Source organism: Hipposideros armiger, unplaced genomic scaffold (genome assembly GCF_001890085.2).
Source record: "Hipposideros armiger isolate ML-2016 unplaced genomic scaffold, ASM189008v1 scaffold_513, whole genome shotgun sequence".
Classification (NCBI taxonomy): Eukaryota; Metazoa; Chordata; class Mammalia; order Chiroptera; family Hipposideridae; genus Hipposideros; species Hipposideros armiger.
The window spans coordinates 49,868-64,645 of NW_017731863.1; the positions used below are offsets into that span (position 1 = coordinate 49,868).

At 33.5% G+C, this 14,778-nt stretch overlaps 1 protein-coding gene across 1 annotated transcript in view; it reads right to left on the reverse strand.

Moving 5' to 3' along the window:
- Positions 1-6,069: 6,069 nt before the first annotated feature.
- The window catches only part of LOC109396300 (uncharacterized), an 83,544-nt gene continuing 74,835 nt past the window's right edge, over positions 6,070-14,778 (reverse strand). The window contains exons 4-6 of the mRNA XM_019668017.1: positions 8,015-8,169; positions 6,886-7,021; positions 6,070-6,254 (exon numbers count right to left, since the gene is read on the reverse strand). Coding sequence (XP_019523562.1) covers positions 6,117-6,254; positions 6,886-7,021; positions 8,015-8,169 — 429 coding nt within the window. The 3' untranslated portion in view covers positions 6,070-6,116. The remainder of the gene's footprint in view (positions 6,255-6,885; positions 7,022-8,014; positions 8,170-14,778) is intronic.

Below are 14,778 nucleotides of genomic sequence, written 5' to 3' on the forward strand. Positions count from 1 at the left end.
AAGAAAATATTTGCAAGTATTTCACCATGACTCTCCACATAATGACTCTCCATTTATAAGGGTTGTGAAGAGGACGGGTTTCCTAGTAGCTGAAATTCATTCATTTCCCAATATCTAATGAAATCTAAAACTTAGTGTTCAATGAAAGGAATGAAACCAACCAAAACATAAAATCTTTATTTTCCTTTCATTTTTTTTCTCTTCTTCAGAATGTTGTTAATCATTCTTAAAGATAGCTGAATAAACAGAATGTCTTCTAACTATGCTAAATTTGTATTTCCTTCAGCATTCCCTACTTCTAAGTAGGACCCCAACTACATTGGAGTTACCTATGCAGAACTGGTTAATTCCTCGCATACCAGGTAATCAAGCTAAATACTCTGGGATATCAAGCCACTGCTCTAATCTACCCTTGCCGAATGCCATAAAGACCAATTACCACAGCAGCCTCTGGCTAAGGGCCCAAGTGTCCAATGCTTGACTAGTATTCACTTTTAAATAGTACACAAAAATATTGAGTATAATATTTATCCATATTTAAGTAATGTAACAGGTAAAATCAACAATACAACATAGGTATAATCTGAAGCAATATAAACCCATTTATAAAGTCAATTTAAGGACTGCTGAAACACTGTATTTTCACATAACTTTATTTTTTAATTGAATTCTCAAACAGAATAATCAATGTGCTATAATCATGAGGCATTTCAATAGGAAATGGCATTTGGAAGAACAGGCCCAGTCTTTAAAAAGTTTATACAGAAAACTCCCATAGCTAGCCATAGCTACCAATACGAACAATGATCAGGCATGATAATTTAATAACAAGCTTTTCCTGTTGATTGAGTTTTTAAATGTAGTAACATTATGAGACATACAATTTGATAAACTGCCAAGGTTCTTCAGTGCTTATCACAGGTGTGGATCAACTTGGTATGGGAGTCAGAGAAGGAAGACAAAAGAGATTGGAATCTAAGTTGTACTAAGATCAGTTTTCTATTCAAGTTGCATGAAAAGTCCCTTAAATAGCTACCTCTGACAAATTCAGCATGACTCACTTTTCTTCCTCTGCTGAGGCCACACACCCTGGACAGAACAGGAAAGGAGAGGTAGTGCACACCCCCATTGTACTGCCAAGTTCACAGTATTCGTTATTTCCTTCTGTTATGGGTACATTCACAAACCTCCACCTATCCTGGTAATTAGACCATATCACGTAAAACAGCACTGCTAGGATTCTCTGTAATAGGTAATGTTGTTTTTAAGAAAAGTTTATTTAAAGGTTTTACAAACATTCCATTTTTTAATTAGTCTTTCTCTGGTGAGGCTGAAATCTTGACAAAGGCACACCCAACACTAGCCTAAAAGGAGGTAGATTAATTTACAAAACTGAAAATTCAAGCCCTATATTTTGAGATCACATGAAAATACTTAGATTTTTCATGGTCATGTACAGATATAAATTTTGTTTTTCTTTTAATGTATTGTGCACCTTTTCCACACTATTCCACATACTCTTATAGATACATAAGCATACAAACATTATTTAAGGAGAAAGGCTTCTCAGATCATTTAATCTCGTCCTGTCAATACTATCTTTTTGTATTCCTAAACGTTGTGTTTTTTTTAATTTAGGATACCACAGAGAGGCAGGCACCAATATATTATCCCTGTCATAAATAGCAAAAGAGAATTTTTTTTCTTTTTTACTAAACTCCATAAATATTTAGAAGACCTATATGTTATATATGCCTTAATATAAAAAATACATGGGTTGTCATAGTCTACAGGAAATATGATAAATATATTTACTTTCAAGTATTTGAAGGATGACTAGCAAACCATAAATTCAAACAAAAAATTTAATATATATTCACTATTTAAAAACTCATTTTTGATAATTTTTCATCCTATATATATTTAGCATACAGTGGCCTCCTTTGACACTCACAAATTGAATCACATCTTTTCCTAAGAAATAATTAGATATAACTAGCTTTGTACCAGCTTGAAAAAAAAGGCTGTATCTCCAGAAAGAAATGGACTACAGAATCAAATAGTGAAGCCCTCAGTTTTCTAAATTCTCCTTGAATTATGTGTTTATAATACAATTTAAATATTTTTAGTGAAAATATATTTCCAGGAAATCTGCCCTATATACCTATGTATGCACAAACTAGGTAAACATGCAGCAGATATAGAGATTTATGGATTATTTCACATCTTGAGTTATCCATATTTTTACTTACCCTCCCTCTATCTACAATGACTCCATGAGTTGATTACTCAAACCATGTTCCTTAAAAAATTTACTCAAAATGACTGCTTTAAATTAATGTATCTTAAGACTGAAATTAATTTCCTGCTGTAGCTACAAAAAAGAATATTTAAAATTTCAAATGTTCCTTGTTATTCTACTTCCAGACTAAGGTGAAGTAGATGAAATTCTCCCTACTTTTCTCAGTAAGTACAGCTAAAGGGCCTGGACATTATATTTAAAACAAATGTAAGAAGATTCTAGTAGGTGGTGAAAAAGCGGACAGCCTAGGCACCCAAGGAATAACATGCAGAGGTAACTTCTGTGAGTTTTCTTTGAGCCTCATGCATACTTAACTGGGTAATGGGATCACCAGCAACCAGGAAATGCCAGTGGGCACAAACAAACACATCCCCAGGAAACACCATCCCTCTCTAGGCAAAGGACCATGAAATGGGCAGAAAAACACCTTTTAGATAATAAGCACCTAATGACAACCATGTGTCATGGGAAAAAAAATATGACCCCACCTCCAGCTCCATGAGCAAAGGCCAAAGTGCTGAGCCCATACGTCCATCCTGGCTGCCCTGTGAGGTGGTAACAGAGAAAACCATGTGGCATGGAGGTGTTTGCATCCCCGCCCAGAGGTAAGGCTTTCTCTCCTCATCCTTTCCTGTGTCAGAAGAAGCTGTGTGGGAACCATTCAGAGGTAACAAGGCCACCCGGCTCCATGGTGTGCGCTGCCTCCATAATGGCTGCTGCAAAACAAATGCTGACCACTATCTTCACTTTTCACCTTTTTACCTTTTTTTGTTTTTAAAAAAGAGAGAGAAAATCCTCTTCAGATTTCTTTCAGTTAGTAAAAGCAGGTGCTAATGTAGGTTTTTTCATAAAAGCAAAGTGGCATAAGGCGAAGTTCCGAAAGTAGAGGTTCCCTCTGTGAGCTAAACAGCATGCCTGCCTGTTGGCTATGAGACCTCCTAGTACATTTTTCTATCACTTACTTAGGGAAGGTGATATAATACTCCATAAGCTAGTTTACTTTTTTATTCATGGGGTATAAAAAGGATAGAGGCCCTTCTTGATTCTGAAGTAAAATCATCTGAAAACAAGAAGATTTCTTTGGAAGTACTGTTTCCTGCAAAAAGGAGATCTTTTCAAATTGAATATTAGTTTTAAAGATTCAAGCTGTGGCTTAAATTGCCACCATTAATAACAACAGCAGTAAAACAATGATAATGCCACTTGGAATTTATATGGTCTTTACTGTGAAAAGCTCACGTGCGGTATGGTTAGGTTCTAGAGGGTTTCTCAGGTATGTTTTGTTCCCATTAATAGTTTGAGAAACTAAATTTACAAAAGCATATGTCACACTAAAGGGCCCAGAGAAAACACACAGTTCTGTCAGTATTCAGTACTGTGCCTTCTAACAAGCACCATAATTCCAAGTATGAGTGGGGCTGGTAAGTGTGGTCATCCGCAATGTAATTAGCGTTTGGTGAGCAGGGTGCATTATATTAGTTCATTCATTCATCCATTCAAGAATATTAATTGAGCCCACACTACATGCCAAGTATTGCTCTAGGTACTAAAAAGGAAAGTTTCTAAGCTCTGGTGGGGATGTGAGAGGGTACAAAAAATAAACAAGTCAAAATAAAATATCAAGTAGAGATAAGTGCTATGAGGGACAAGGAAGCAAAGCAGGAGGGGCTGCAGAATGCTGAGCGTATACATAGCTCTTCTTTTCTGTGGCATGGTCAAGGAGAGCCTCCACAAGAGGTGGCACGTGAGCAGGGATCTGAAGGAAGTGAGGGCTCTCTGAGAGCTGTTGAAGTATAATTTTCAAAAAGTTAAAATGTGACTCATATAAATGTAAACTAAACATATGCTAAAGATTTATTCTACTCATTTATTAATAAATCACTTGTGTTAAGACTAAATGAATCAAATGAATACATATATATATTTTTTTTTTTTTAAATAATGGATTGTTACTCTAAGAAAGAGGGCTAGGTTAGAGACTAAAATGGTAAATGTCTTATAGGGCAATAAACTACTCTTTGAAGTTATCTTGTCAAACAAGCAGAAATTATTTCCGTCTCCTCTGGGGAAAAAAATTAACTAACATGTACTATCAATACTTCTGAGACTTTTAATCAGTAGTAAATCATGATTCAAATAAAGTACATTCTCCTAAGTAATCCTTGGGTAGGTCTACTAAACAATGTCCCCATAAGACACTGAAAGAACACACTGCTTAGCCTTTTCCTTATTTTCATGTTTTCCTTATTTTCATCATTTTTGAAAGAGCCATGCAGCTATTTGGGGGACGGGCACTGCAGGCAGAGAGACTGTGACTAAATTATAAACCACTTCCCTCCACTCATCACTCCAACAGCCAAGGAATGCCCTCTGCAACAGGCTCACACATCCACCTGGACCTTACGAAGTTTGTTACAAGTAAATAGTTGGGGGTAAACTGGAAAAGTTGGAGAAGCCAGAAGATTTACAATGGAAGGAGGATGAAAACTGAGGCTGAGAAATGCTTTGATTTACACTTTTGAAAACACTAGTCTACTTGCCGAAATAAAGACTCATTAAGGAGAAGATGAATAGAAGCTAGAAGACTACTTAGGAGACTTAAAATAATCTAGGCAAACAAATACACGGTTGGTCAGGTGAAAAAAGTGCTATGGAGGAAAAAACAGTATAATATGGGAAGGTTGGTAGGGGAGTCAGTGTTGTCTGGAAAGTTCTCTCTGATAAGGTGATATTTGCATGGGCACCTAAATAATATAAAAAATAAAACATATTAGAGGGTAAAGGACGTCAAATATATGATGATGAAAAGAGAGCTGACTCTGGGTGGTGAACACACAATGCGACATATAGATGATGTATTACAGAATCGTACACTTGAACCTATGTAATTTTACTAAACATTGTCACCCCAATAAATTTTAATTGAAAAAAAAAAAAGAAAGAAAACGTGCAGAAAATTAAGGGAAGAGTGTTCCCGATAGAGGGTTAAAGCAAAATGATTGAGGAGAAAAGGCAAGGAAAAGACAGGGAGAAGCGATAAAAAAATATAGGGCCTTGCAAACCATTTTAAGGACTTACTTGACTTTTAGTTTGGTTGAGATGAGAAGCCACTGAAGATTTCAGAGCAAAGAAATGACAATCATCATTAAATACTAAACAGATGAAGGTGGCTGCAATGTAGAGAATGGTCTGTAGATAGGCAATGACAGAAGTGTAAAAATTTGTTAGGAGATATTTTAGTATTCCAAGGGAGAAACAGAGATAGGTAGTTAGCAGTGACTTAAGGATAAACAGTCGAAACCTGGATGTTTTGAAGCTAGAGCCAACAGGTTTTCCTGGAGGAATAGATGTGAAAAGTACAAAAAGGAAGAAATGTGGGTTTCAGCCCTAGCAATTGGAAAGATAGAGGTGCCATTGACTGAGATGGGGAAGCCTATAGAAAAACACAAATTTATTAAGGAAATTTAAGGAGAAGAGGAGGAAACACTGACTACAAACAATTTATGAAAAAAGTTAAATATCTCAATTTGGGGTTTACAGGATTCTAAACACTTTTCAAATGTAATCACAAATAAGAAAAATTAGAATGCCCAATTTCCAAATTTCATCCATCAGAAACAGAATATTTTCACCAAACTGGTCTCAAACAACTAACCCTCACAGCTTCTCACAGATTCATACTTTGCGAAATGGCGTTTGTCATTAATTTCATCCATGTTGGTCAATATTTTACATATTTAAGTATTTTATCCCACATTCATGAAGTATTTATTGAGCACTTTTTGAAACTATATTACATGTTTCATCAAGAGGCCTACATATTAAATTGTAAATACACTAGGTTTACCTGAAGTTCTTTGTATCTATCTTGAAAAGAAATGGCATCTTGTTCTTTTTCTTTAAGGAAATCTTTTTCCAAGATACTGTGCTTTTCTATCAATGATTCCACATCCTAAAAAAAAAAAAAAAATCCAAGCGCAAATTATGTAATATTTAATGGCATAAAATATATATAGTTTTTTCAATGACCATACCAAAAAAATATTTGGTAAGGAAAGAACCCATAGGAAATATGGTTTAAAGTTCTGCAATCAACAAAGTCTATGTCTATATATACTTCCTATAAATTTGCTAAGGTCTTTTTACAGATCTATTTGTAGGAAAGAGAAATAAGAACACAAATAACTTACTAAAATAGCTGTGTATCTAAGTATTCTTGTCAAATATCCCATGATGCCTGACTTCCTGTCAGGACAAGACAATGTTACAAATTTCTAAACTGTATAAGAAATACAGTACTACTAGCTTTCAAGGAAAATAAAAGTAAACCAAAAGGAAAGCACTAGAGGAAGAAAAAAATGTAGTAAAAGATGTCCACATTTTTAAAAGTACACATTTAAGACTAGAGATTTCCTATCAAAGACTTCTAAAAGTGATCAACTCCTATGATGGAGATAAACCTACGGTCAAGGTAGGACAGTACCTTTTTCCACTGATAAGGTTTTAATCAGAGATTGGGATTATTTCATATTTCCAGAATGTGCCATTCAAACATTTGTATTTTTAGGAAAATGTAAATATACCTTTTTAATTCTTTGTTTTTCTTCTTCAGAAACTTTGAGTTTAATCTCCAGATTTGAAATTTTCTGCTGAAGCTGTATGTTGGATACATTGGCTCCAGGATTCTCAGCCTCATCCACATGAGCAATTGTTCCATTACTTTTCTCATCAGTTAAACCCAATGGAAAAAGTGAGATATCCAGATCAGTGTGTGTTGATTGCTGAATCTAAACCACATTAAAAAAAAATATATACAAGAGGGGAAAGTTTACACTGCATGAATAATGAAAACATCCAAAGGGCACCAGAAACCACATTTGGAAATTAAGTTGTAGCAAGGGTTCCGAAATTATTTCACCCTTTAAGTCAAATCAACAGAAGACCTCAAACTGTTACAACAACCTGATCTTTGCAGTAAAACACAAAATTCCTCTAAACTTTTGAGTTTAAAGCACTTATTATTTTGCTAGCAAACCACTAAAAACTTAAAGCTTTGTCTTATGCTCGAAAGTGTATAATTAAGTACAGACACATCTGATACTCACCAGTTCTTGAATTTACACACACACACAGAATTTGCTTATATATTAAACTGTAAATCAGAATTTGAAATTTATTAATAACCTCTAATTCATCATTACTCTCTAGTAAAGATAACAGGTGACTCAAGATTGTACAGCATTTTGAAAATTTGGACTAACTACAGCATCTAGCACAAGGCCTGGATGAATAAATATTTGAATGAATAAACCCTATCACTGCCATCATTTTGGTTTTTACTCTAAAATTGAAAAAAATGTTTTGATACCCGAAAACATAGAATAAGCTTCCCTGAAAAGAGAAATAATTATTCTTTTTTTTGTAATTATTTTACCTTCGGAAGTTCAAGATTTGAAGTGCAAAACTAAGTCAATTTTAATAAATGAGACACTCAAACCTTATTTTGCTAAGTAAGGCTACTTAAATACCTTGCAATGGTGCCACAAAATAAATATATTATTCAGTTTTTTTAATTCTACATATTAACTTCAAAGTTAAAATATCTACAGAAATATTTCTTTCAGTAAGTTAAAAAAAGAAATCAGAAGAATTAAATTAGTATGCATTTTTTTTAAGAATGCAAATCTCCTTTAAAAATATACTTGTATTTACCTGTGCTTTAGGAACAGTTTGATTGACAATGCTGTTGTCTGCATGCGTAATCTCTGGTGATGAAATGATGGGCTCAGAAGAGAGGCAGCCAACAGAAGAAGAGTAGTCATGGTCCAGTACAATTGAAGAAGCTGGAGAAAGACGAACTCCAGACACTACAGGAAAACAAACACACAAACAAATTATTAAAGAGAAAATAAAGAGCACGTTGAAGGGAAGAAAGAGAGTGGAGGGAGAGAAAGGGAAAAGGGCAAGGGAAGTAAAAGCAAAAAGACTGAAAATGAAGATTCTATGACTATTCCTCAAGGACCATTACCTGAAATCGAAAACTAGGGTTTCTAAATTTAATATGACATTTCCACGTGAGACCCAGGCAAACAAAATAATGTCTTAGTGCTTACATATTAACACATTACCATAGAAGTGCATTTGCAACTCAGAGAAAGCATTCAGACATATTAGCTATCTATAAGTTAGTTAAGAAACAGCTCGAGCACGCCTACTAGTGCCAGGTACAGGCACTAAGCACTGAGAAGGCAGTAGGCAAGACAAGCATCCATGTCCTCGGTGACCTTATGACCCGGCGGGTAAGTCAAACCAATTCTTTATTACAATAAATGAGTTCAGGGGAAGAACAATTACTTTAAAATAACTAATCCAGCTGTCTCCGTGCTAACTTCTTTTACAACAAGAGATTCTTCATGTTAAAGTCAATTTCAGTTTGCTGAATTGTTTCTATAGAAAAATAATGTTGAAATAGAATTCTGTAACTAGTGTCACAACAAAACATTATTAGGTTGTGAGTACGGTTTCAATATAAAGGTCATGAAAGGAAAGCCAATTGCCAAGTATGAAATAAGACAAAAATATTGATCAGGGCAAAATAAACAGATTATATTTACGTTACTTTATTTCCAAATTTTCTTTCAAAAAATTCAAATACATTTATGCATATTATGTGTTTTAAAGTTTAAGAATAAATTAGTTTTAGCATTAATCCATTTATACATTTTGACTTTCTAAATTATAGAGCCCTTTATTCCACATTGGCATCAGCGGCAACGTCAGCAAAGTTCTACATAAATTCTGGAAGGCAGCTCACAATGGAAATTGTATTTTTGCCTGAAGAAAAACATTTATATGGTCATTAGGTATTAATAAACTAAAGACTATATCAATCTCTGATTGGTAGCCTATGGGATCACTTAATTACTTTACGTAAACTTTTATTTCATGACAGTATTGTGTTTTTAAAATACTATGTGCCATATTGGATAAGGTATTCTGGTTTATCCCATAAGCATTTCACTATTTTACCTAAATACAGAAAACTGGAATTTCAACTCATGTTCATACTTGATATATCTTTTTCAGAAATTACTTTTTTCTAATATTCACTATTCCACATGCTAACGAATTTCTCTAAAATGTCCAAATATTCTAACTTCTAATTATAAATTATAACCTATAACAAAAATATTGCTACTTAATTTTAAAGGAATGAAAATTAGTACTATAGTATAATATAGTATAAGAAAAAATATAGCCCTGTTACTAAGAGCATAGGTTCTGGAACAATATTGCCTTACCAGGTATAGAAACATTGTCAAATTACTTAACTTCCCTCGATTTCCTCATCTGTAAAATTGGCATACAGTTATCATTGAGGTCTAAATTGATTAAAATATGTAAAGCTTTTAGCACTGTGCTCAAATTATTTTCATTATTATTTCAAAGATTAAAATCTGTTGGACAAGTATGTTTATTTCTGATCATAAAAGGTATGTGTGATTATGATCCTGAGTTCAAGAAACACTTAAAAATATAACTTTGATCTAACACCAAAACGTTTTAACATCTTTTTATGTCTTCCTATTCATAGCCAAAAATCTAAGACAAGATGTGTCATGCTGACCCTAGATAAATTCTCAATCTGTAAAATTAAATGTTCAAGTACCGTATTTCCCCATGTATAAGATGCTCCCATGTATAAGACACACTTTAATTTTGGGGCCCAAAATTTGAAAAAAAATGTATTACATCAAGTTACTGAACTCAAGTTTTATTCATCATAAAATTCATGCAACTCCTCATCACTGTCAAAATTCCCAACCATTAGCTTGTCCTCATCTGTGTCTGATGACGAATCACGGTCTTCATATATTGCCTCGTCCCCAGTTCCATATATGGCATTTGAAATCTACAACCACTGTATAAGACGCACCCAGTTTTTAGACCCCAAATTTTTCGAAAAAGGGTGCGTACTATACATGGGGAAATACGGTGTTATCATATTAGAGAAAAGAGGAGGGAAAGTGGATAGCATAAAGGAAGGGAGGGGGAAATATGGATGAGAGATAAACAGGGGGAAGGGAAAGGGAGAGGCTGAGAAAGGGAAGCAGGAAGAGGCAAAGAAGTCACCCTCGACCTCACACTTCCTACCAGCTTCCAGCACCTGCCCCACTTTCCCTTCACACCCAAACGTCTTATCTCCAAATGAGTCCTGTCTCAATTTTCTTCTTACCCAACCCTTATCACTCCACTGGATCTATCAATTAAGATATTAATTTTCCTTTCAGTTGCTATTAAATCAAATGAACACTTCTTGTTTTATCTTTCTTTAGTTCTCCACAGTACATAATACTAATGACCCTCCCTTTATCTTGAAATTCTTCCTTTGGCCCCTGAGAACCACTGTATCTTAAATTACCTCCTAATATTTTGACTACTTTTTTCCTTTTCAGGCTCTTTCTCCATTCAATCTTAAGATTCATTGTTTCCTACATGCTCTGATCTTCTCAATATTCACATTATTCTTACTATTTTCAAAACATATTATTTAAATTATCACCTATAAGCTAATGACACCTAAATTCACATGTCTAGCACTGACCACTGTGCAGACCTCCCAGATGCATATTCTTGCCTAACTACCATACAGTTCCATGTAACTATCTAGCAGACACATCTAACTTACCCATTATCTTATGTGAACCTTTGCTTCATGTTTTCCATTTTAGTTAGTAGTATCTCAAAGAACTATTTGCCCACGCCAGAAATGATAACACTCAGGGCCATCTTCCTTCCAGTCACACTGTGCTACTAACAGTTCCCTGATTATGCCATATTGTTCAACACCTCTGTGACCTCACAATATTACTGCTTCAGTAAAATTCATAGCTATGGAGTCAGAAATGGGTTCAAATTTCAACAATAACAACGTACTTGTTATGCAGCCTTGGGCACCTTACAAAAACCCATTCTAAACCACAGCTCTCCTCTTATGAAAATGGGGAAATAATATGTACTCTAAATTATGTTTTATACAGAATCAAGGAAATGATAACAAATATTTAGGGCAGTGGTTTCCCCTGGGAAAGAAGAGAGGAAGAGGTCTAGAATTGGTAATGTTCTATATCTTAAGTTAAATGACAGATTCATGAGTGTAATTTTAAAATATAATAAAGAAAAAATTACACATGCTTAAAAATATAATGCTGAAGACTTCTTGTTTCAGTGACCTTCCTGGTTGTAGTACTCAGCTCCCCTGAGCTACATTATCCCATGAATCAAAACTCACTTTGGATAAGTAAGATAAGAAAAACCCCTAATCTAAACTAAAGGCGAATAGGGACCAATAAGTTTATTCAAAGAAATGATGCTTTTGTGAAAACATGTCAAGAATTCTCAATAGACAAATAAACACAAGATTTGGAGTTGGAAGCCTTTTTGACATCCTGCTAATCATATCAATATTTATTCCAGACAAAAGGAAGGTTGAACCTAAAATGATTATAGTTTATATGTGTTTTCAACTTATAAGATACTAGCAGGATTTTAAGAAATTTGTTTAACTTGACAACATAAATGTTCACTGAATACAAGTATATCATAATCCACATTCTATTTTTAAAATAAAATGAGTGAACAAATGAGTTGTGCTGTGAAAGGAAAGGGAACGTATAATAAATACAGAGGGTGCCAAAAAAATTCATACACATTTTAAGAAAGAAAAAAACTGCATTAAAATTGTAATACTCAATATATACCGATAACAAAAGATGAATACAAATCATACGTATACATTGTTTTAGCACACCTGGCATATTACCCTCTAAATGGAAATTAGTTGTTTTGGGTTTTTTGTTGTTTGGGTTTTTTTCGCTATGGTAGAATAAATGTATCTTCACTGAATTTTAGCTATTCAACAACTAGCTTTAAAAAAATCCATGTTGGTCAATACTGTCCCCATCTGTAGATCCAAAATATTATTAATAATTTTGATGGCATACATGTTTTATGCATGTTTGCTTAACAAATGGAAATTTTTAAGCTTAATAATAAAAAACTACAAATTGCAGTATGCAAAATTTAATTGTTTTCTTACCTAGCCAAGAAGATTCAATTTTTAAAGTTTCAAACTGCTACAATATTCTTAGGTCTATCAAAAGTTGACTGATGTCAGCCTTCACACCCAAAATCTTTATATTCAGACCAAATGTGACCAACAGCACCAAACTCAGCCAAAATTTTTTCAAGTGGTAGAAATTCACAAAATTTGTTTATTTGGCTATTTTGTTTGTTTGCTTGATTTTAATTCTTAAGAATACAGAGACAGTATGTTTCATTTCAAATGTAAAATCTTTGCTTTCCTAAGACTTAGAGGAGACAAGGTCAGCATACATGCCTTTCCAGCTATAAAGCTAATCAAAAGTGCAATTAATGGCAGTTCTTCATCTTTAACTTTGTTAACTGTAACTGGCAAATCCATTGGCTATATCATTTTTTATTAATGGATCTCTTCTAAAACACAAAAATAGCCCACTATGTCAGAATACTACACAAGCAAAAGAAACCAAGTTTCCAAATAGTATGCAATTATTTTTTTACCCAGTAATTCTGCCTGTGGTCAACTGTTTTGTTTCCATAAGCATAACTCTTATAAATCTAATAAGAATAGGTATAAATACTCATGCATTTTTTTACTATACCCAAAGAAATCTGCTTATCTCTGTTAACAGTTAAATAATTCAAGAGTAGACCAATAAAATGATAATGGTTTTTACAACTTTTCACTTAGAAAATATTTTTAGTCTTTAATTTTCTTTCAAACAGTCTTACCCAATGCAGGCTTCCCTTTTTCACCATCCTTGCATCTTCCAGGTACATTAGAGGCTGATGATTACCTTTCACAAATTGTCATCTCACTCAAATTCTATGATATATTGATTTATTTTCAGGTCTAAGTAGGAGTCCACTTTTTCCTGTTTGATGCTAACGGTTTAGAGTTTTCAAAATTGTTATGTAGTAAAACCAGTCGTGTATGGAAAATAAAGAAAATATAACAATGAAGATCCAGATATCTAAATATGAAGATTTGTTAGTAAATATAAAATAAGTGGACAACTTTTTTTAATTGACACTAAACAGGGTAAAAGTGAATGTTTAGAAAAGTATTAACTCTATTTAAAGAGGGTTCCCTACAGGAAATGCCCCTTGATTTATAATTTAATTGATAATATAATTTAATGGATTTCAAGATACATCTAGACTATTTAGGCTAGACATTTAAGGAGAAACACATAATAGCTAGAAAAGAGTAACAGGCAGGAACACAAGAAACAGGAATGCTCACTTTCTTAATAAAAGAGGGATTACATAATTGATAAAATTTCTACCATTTTAGTTATCTTTAATTACTCTCCAGAGTATTGTATAAATAAAAGCTCCACTTCTACTTGTTTCTTTGAGGAATAATAATAGTGTGTTTGTAAGAATTATGTAGGCAACACCATATATACCATATTGTAATGAGCAATTTTTAGAATTATGCAAATGGCTAAAGAAATTATGTTTTAATTTCTAAATGAGACACGTAGAGGCAATGGAGTCCTCATAATCTATTGCTAGCATGGTCAACACAAAATATATTAATATAACTTTTGGAACTGGACAACAAAAAAATAAGCTATTTATATCCACACTGCTTCTTCATTATCATAGCAAGAAGAAAACCTCAGAGCATCCAAAAAATAAATAAAAATAAAAAGAGAAACAAACTAGGAAAATTCAGAGAGTACTGTCTAATAAGTCTAGCAAATTTGAAGAATATGGAAAAAAAAACATTTCAAATCATAAATATATTTAAGCCAAGCTACTATCTTAAATCTGAGGGGTTTTTTTCTTTAACTTTTCCTCACATGACATTACCAAACATAGGCAAATTCTAAGCAATTTCCCAAGAGGTAGAAAAAAAGAAACTTAAGATGAATGAATATATGGTGAGGCTGGTTTTGTCTCTTAAATCTATGGAAACTGGATCTTTAAGAGTTTCTTTTTAGACTCCAAAATCAAAGGCAACAAAAGCAAAAATGAACAAGTGGAACTTCATCAAACTAAAAGGCCTCTATACAGCAAAGGAAACCATCAACAAAATGAAAGGCAACCTATTCAGTGGGAGAAAATATTTACAAATCACGTATCGGATAAGAAGTTAATATCTAAAATATATAAAGAGCTCATTCACATCAATAACAAAAAATAAATAAATACAATGACTAACTAGGCAGAGAATCTGAATAGACATTTTTCCAAAACAGGACACAGATGACCAGTAGGCACATGACAAAGTGCCCACCACCACTAATAATCTGGGAAATGCAAAACAAAAACCACAGGGAGATACTACCTCACACCTCTTAGAATGGTTATCAAAAAGACAATAAATAAAAAGTGTTTTGGTGAGGATATAGAGAAAAAGAAAC